This window comes from Nansenia antarctica (genome assembly GCF_963989245.1).
Source record: "Nansenia antarctica genome assembly, chromosome: 4".
Taxonomy (NCBI): domain Eukaryota; kingdom Metazoa; phylum Chordata; class Actinopteri; order Argentiniformes; family Microstomatidae; genus Nansenia; species Nansenia antarctica.
In genome coordinates, this window is record NC_137689.1 from 31,127,096 (window position 1) to 31,133,537 (window position 6,442).

General features: G+C 39.9%; 1 protein-coding gene across 1 annotated transcript in view; it reads right to left on the reverse strand.

Moving 5' to 3' along the window:
- LOC308155968 (high affinity cGMP-specific 3',5'-cyclic phosphodiesterase 9A-like) overlaps nt 1–5,150 on the reverse strand; it is a gene marked incomplete at both ends in the record, with an annotated part of 13,475 nt that extends 8,325 nt beyond the window's left edge. The window contains 7 exons of the mRNA XM_080529332.1: nt 1,714–1,798; nt 2,590–2,660; nt 2,744–2,798; nt 2,908–2,951; nt 3,261–3,338; nt 3,556–3,626; nt 5,082–5,150. Coding sequence (XP_080385458.1) covers nt 1,714–1,798; nt 2,590–2,660; nt 2,744–2,798; nt 2,908–2,951; nt 3,261–3,338; nt 3,556–3,626; nt 5,082–5,150 — 473 coding nt within the window. The remainder of the gene's footprint in view (nt 1–1,713; nt 1,799–2,589; nt 2,661–2,743; nt 2,799–2,907; nt 2,952–3,260; nt 3,339–3,555; nt 3,627–5,081) is intronic.
- Between the last annotated feature and the right edge of the window lie 1,292 nt (nt 5,151–6,442).

Below are 6,442 nucleotides of genomic sequence, written 5' to 3' on the forward strand. Positions count from 1 at the left end.
TATACATAACGGGAACGCCAAACGGGAACTCCGAATCTGACGATGACGAAGAAGACAACGGAATATCAGACATTGATCTCCACATCAGTTCACTATTCATGGCACAGTCGTCTGCAGACAGACCTTCTGCTGTGTTCTTGGGTAAGTTTTAGTGAGTTACATGTGTTGTTTACTAGGATTTTGTGTTCTTTACTTAGGATAGCCAAACAGTTATTTGTTGTTTTGTGAGTAAGGTAGATAGCGCCTTTGTTAGCCTCAGTTATCAAACCACTGAAACTGTGCTCACCACAATTATGCCACCCCTCTACAAAACTAATAGGAGATGGTGGGAGGAAGAAATAGGTTGTCAAAGATAAAACATAATGAATAAATACATTTGTTGCAGATCTACTAAACATGCAACATACTGTAATATGTTTCATGCATAATGTTAGTGTGTTTGTGTGTACCAGCTAGCCAAACAAGTGTTAGCTTGTTAGCTAGTTAGCTAGCTGTGTTAGAGATATAATAGATTATAGAAAAAGTAAATGCTTTTGTAATGAACGGTACTGTTGTGTGGAATCAAAAATAATGATTAATTCATTGATATGTAGATTTGTTGTAGAATAATACTGTGGATTGAATTGATTTCACTAGCCTACTTCTTACAGTACAAGTACAGTACACTGAGAGTCTATGGAAAACCTACACTAGAGAAGTGTCCACACCTCTGACCTGAAACTTGTGTTACCGAATCCCGAGGTGAGAGGTTCTGAGAGATGACACCTTGATGTGAGTCACCAGCACTTCAGGTATTTGTCATTGTCATTGTATAAGCAATTCTATGTTATGATAAGATTATTTCGTAAAAGTGGTGTGTTGGTAACAGTGGGCAATCATTTCAAATGTACTGTCTTCTTTTTTTATTACAGCTTTGATGCCCAGATGGGATGGGAAGGAACTACACCGAAGTCCCACTAGATGCTTTATGGACTATAATGATAAATGCATACACACGGACACAACATTATTATTTTTTTACCATTCTATTATTGTATTGCTCAATTGTATCTTGCCTAATTTTTTCCATTGCCATGAATTTTACTCTCTTGTACGTGTAATGGGATGTAATAAACGTTTGGCACACATGGCAATAAAAAATCATGAATCTTGAATTATTATTATTATTATTATTATTATTATTAAGCAATTTAAACATGTCAGTCCTGCAATTTTGTTTCCTGAGGCTTAGCTGACAACCCCACTGACAGATGACAGGTAGATAATGACAGGTAGTGTAATGGGGGAGTGGTTGTCTTGAGGGTGTGGTTGTCTTGAGGGAGTGGTTGGGGTGGAGTTAACCAGCTATTGTTCCCACCCATTACCTCTGTGAAAAATCTCTGTGAAGACTTTGAGCCTGGTTTTCTCAAAATGGTCATTTGGAGGGTATCAACATAAAAATATCCATGACTTCTTCAACTTGTTTCAGATTCTACCCTTTCATAATATGGAAAAAACAGAAAAATGATTTTGCCCTACTTGCACCCAGGAATCACTACCATCAACTGACCCGGATGATACAAATACATATGTCTATAGATGATGTTAATAATGTGATAGTCTGGACAAATGATCTGAAATCTGAAGAGAATTAAAAAAAAAAAATGATGAAAAGCAAAAAACATATTTTCAAAAACATAACAGAAGAGTGTTGTTCATTGAGGGTTCTCTAACCTTCCTCCTTTCGAGGTCATCTCGTCTCGTAGTTTCCTCAGGTCGTTCTTGCACTTCTCGATCTCCACCATCTTCAGCCCCTCCACTGAAACACACAGTTAACATCACACAGTTAACATCACAGTTATCATCACACAGTTAACATCACAGAGTTAACATCACAGAGTTAACATCACACAGTTAACATCACACAGTTAACTCCACACAGTTAACACCACACAGTTAACATCACACAGTTAACATCACACGGTTAACATCACACAGTTAACATCACACAGTTAACATCACACAGTTAACATCACACAGTTAACATCACACAGTTAACATCACACAGTTAACACCACACAGTGAACATCACAGTTAATATCACACAGTTAACATCACACAGTTAACATCACAGTTAACATCACACAGTTAACATCACACAGTTAACATCTTATAGAATTTTCTGCATTTTATATTTATGTTGTATATGGATATATATGTTATATAAATAGTTAATTAGTAAGTATGTAACAGGAAGACATGGGTTTAGTGGGAGGATAGATAGATAAGGAAGAGGCAAGACTAGATACGTTTTCACTTCCTCCTGTCCCCTCCCGAACACGCTAGTGTAAATTGCACAAGGTGAAATTGTGTTGGATAACTTTTTTTTGTTTTTACTTTTTATGTTTTTATATGTCTATTGTGTTTGGGACAAATAACAAAATAATCAAATAAAATAAAAAAACACAGAGTTCAATGCACAAGGAAACATGCACAGTACTGTGTCAAATGTCCACAAACTAGAGCCAGTGCCAACAGATATACTGGAAAATGTATGCACTGAACTGTAATAAAAACAACAATAATAACATTGACAATATCCTAACTCACACTCCACTCTCTTCTCCAGAATGGTGAGTCTATTGGTCACCTCTGTCTTCACCTCATTGATTCTGAAAGCTCTGAAACAGAAACAGTTTTTTTTTTTTTAATGATGTGTCAGTTAGGGAGTTATTCTCTCATAGATATCTCATAGATGCATCACCTGCTGAACTGATCTGCCACTTGAGACAGCACATTCTGGAACATGTCCTCCTTATCTGTAAGGGGGCAAGAAAGAAGGCTTTTCTGTTTCTGTATGTGCTGTTATTCTATGTGCTGACTGTAAAAAGAGTGTTATTTATTGTTGTGTGTACGGTAGCAGCCTACCTCCCACCTGGCCAGTCGACTGAGGCATGACCTTGTACAGAGAGCTGTGGTAACAAAGAAGATCACATGTCAACGTTTCCTGACCACCCTGTTGCCAGGTGCAAAGGTGCCAAATACGTATCACATTTTCCAGTTCCAATGACCTAGCTTAAAGAGATGCTAGAGGATCGTTGTTTGTAATTAATTACATCAAGTGTTGACCGTGGTTAAAGTTATAACGTCATTCGGTGAAAGGCCAACAAACAAATGAACTTTGATTATTATTATTTCTTCAAAACCCTGTTTCATCTCTTTAATGTGTTCCGATAAAACGGCGAGTCGTACAAACACAAAGAGTATACACAGGTGTTTACTTTGGAGTGTTGGTGGGCATGGTAGGATCGATGGACAAGAGCGCCCCTTCAAAGTCCACCAGCATGATAGCGGTGTTCCTGAGGACAGACCAGACAGGCATTACAACAGGCTGGACTGTACAGGGGGGGGTGGGGGTCTCTCCCTGATGCAATCTCAAGGGCCTTTGGCATGATAAGGCATCGTCGTTTGGTTTTCAATTAGTTCATGTTGGTGTGTGTGTGTGTGTGTTTACGTGTGTATGGTGTATGTTTGGGGGGGGGGGGGGGGAGTGGGGGGGCAGGGATTACCACAGACCTGGCTATGTTGGAAGAAGTACACAGCAGCTCTCTGATGTCACAAGGGCTGCAGTACCGGCTGAAAATCACCTGAAGAAGAAGTGAGGGACACATCCAGTAGACTGAGAGACAAGGCTAAGGCTAAGGAGAGAGACAAGGCTACGGATAAGGTAAGGCTAAGGAGAGAAACAAGGCTAAGGTCAAACCTATCTGAGTGATATCCATGGAGATCCAGCAAGATCCAGGTATTATCATACCAGGTCAAACAAATCTATCATGTTGGCACGTATACATGTTCTATGATATGATGGTCTGTGTGACCTACAGTAGGTACTGTACAAGACTCTGTGTGGACGTCAACAATGGCTGAGAGAGGGCATCTGTCACTTCAGATGTCACTTCTGCCTTTGTGTCACGGCCACCTGTGACACACGCCAGCCTCTTGTCTTATTTTTAACATGACCTGACCAGAGAGGTACTGGTTCACTACAGTGGGGTAAAGCCCTGAACACCATGTGATTGACCTAGCAGAAAAGGTGGATAAATAATAATAATAATAATAATAATATGTTTTTATTTGTATAGCACTTTTCCTGCAAACGTTGCAGCTCAAAGTGCTCCAATCATTATATAATCATCATTGTCATTTAAAGGCAATATTAAAAAGATGGGTTTTTAGTCTTGACTTGATCATATGTGCTGAGGTTGCATCCCTAATGTAAACTGGCAGTGCATTCTACAATTTGGGTGCATAAAATGAGAATGCAGCCTCACCAAATCTCTTCTTTTGTACATGTGGTACACAGAGAAAACCAGTGTCAGAAGACCTTAGGGCGGCTGTGGCGCAGGAGGTAGAGCCACCGTCTAATGATCGTAAGGTTGGCAGATCAGCGGTTCGAGCCCCGGCTGGCCACATGTCGAAGTGTCCTTGGGCAAGACACTGAACCTCAAATTGCTCCCAGTGAGCGGGCCGGCGCCTTGCATGGTAGCTTGCCGTCATTGGTGTGTGAATGTGTGTGAATGGGTGAATGAGAGGCTGTTGTAAAGCGCTTTGGATAAAGGCGCTATATAAGTCAGTCCATTTACCATTTACCTGAGAGCTCTATTGGGCTGATATGCTAGCAGAAGACCTCAGAGCTCTATTGGGCTGATATGCTAGCAGAAGACCTGAGAGCTCTATTGGGCTGATATGCTAGCAGAAGGTCTTCACCAAAATAAAAGCCTATTCCCCAAAATCCCCTCAGTGCATCTCTGGACCTGCCCAGGCAGCCAGCCTCATCCATGCTCCACACAGAGTGGCCAGGCAGGAGAGAGAGTTGAAGTGTTATTAGACCTCTAGTCACTTCCCACTCAATTCAACAGACACACACCACACGCGCACACACACACACACACACACACACACACACACACACACAATGTGTGTTAACAGTGTTAATAAACCTGCAATGAACTGGTAGTATCTAATAATAATAATAATAATAATAATAATAATAATAATAATAATAATCTATAATCATATTTGTCTTTGTCACTCTTCCTCACCTTCTGGAGTTTCCCCTCCACATCCAGGTAGATGGTTTTCGGGGCGTATGAAGAGGAGCTGGAGCCCATAGTGGCCGCTTGACAGAAGATGAACAGTGGAGCAACCCAGGTCCCTTCACCTCTCTTTGCAGAATGAAAGGGACACTTCACCATCTTGTAACCTTGAATTCATTATCTTCCCCACCATAACACGTATCTACTGTACACATGTAAATTAAAAAAACAAATGACCCCCCAATTACATCATAGCATTTCCTTAGGTCCTCTTACCTTTTGGGATACGGAATGTAGAAATGTTTGCTGGAGGATAGTAAATGTTACAAAATTGTGTCCCTTTAAATAACAAATGAAAAAATACACAAATGACAGTTTTACTCATTCCTGTGAAGTTTTGAAAGATGTGGGGACGTAATCTAGTCCACCAATGTAAACAAATGTTTTTGTATTGTCTACTGTTATTCCGTCCTTGTCCCAATCAAATGACATGACACTTTTGATGTCTAAGTAATGAATAACGTCATTTTTATTTCAAATGCAGAGCAACAATTTAACTATCAAATGTATTATCAAGATATTGGATCATTATAAGAAGCTAGGTAGTGAAAACCAATGATTTATCAATATGTAGAAACTCTACAATAAGAATAAAAATGTCATGTAAGGATATGATAATACTTGTATATAACCTCATGTTTGAATATTAACAAAACATCATATTTGTCCTATGCGTCTGCCAGCTGATACAATAAGTTCACACCCTTAACATATAACGTTGCACAATATGGCATCAATAAATCATCTTGAACTTACCACACTCACTGCTGCCAAGCACAACCTCCTCCTCCCTGTTAAATATGTTTCTGAGTGGAAAACCTGGGGAGAAAACAACTATCATCTAACCAACCCTAACCCTAACCCTTAAATATCCCCTCCCCCCTGCACGCACACACACCCACCCACCCACCTACCCACACACACTCTTCTGTTGCCAGGGCACTGTTACTACGGCAAAATAGGCTGTCCCCTGGCTCTTTCATGTCATCCACTCCTTTGAGAAAAAGGAGCATTAAGACCCTGCTAGTGGAATATTTTACATGTGCATTGGTTTCTGCTAGCTTTGAAGGCGTGATTTCTAAACACTTATTCAATGAGCTACAAAAAACTGAAATAATAAGCAACAGCTGTCTGTACAGTGGGTTGAAACCACATTCATACATCACTAATGAAGAGTGATTTTGATCCAATTTAAAATACTCATTAGGGGTTGTGGAGTAAATGGACCCAGGTGGTGTAGGTGTTAGATGGTGTAGCAAAGTGCATCTATACATTCTAGAAAATATTTTTTTTTTTTTCTGATGTTC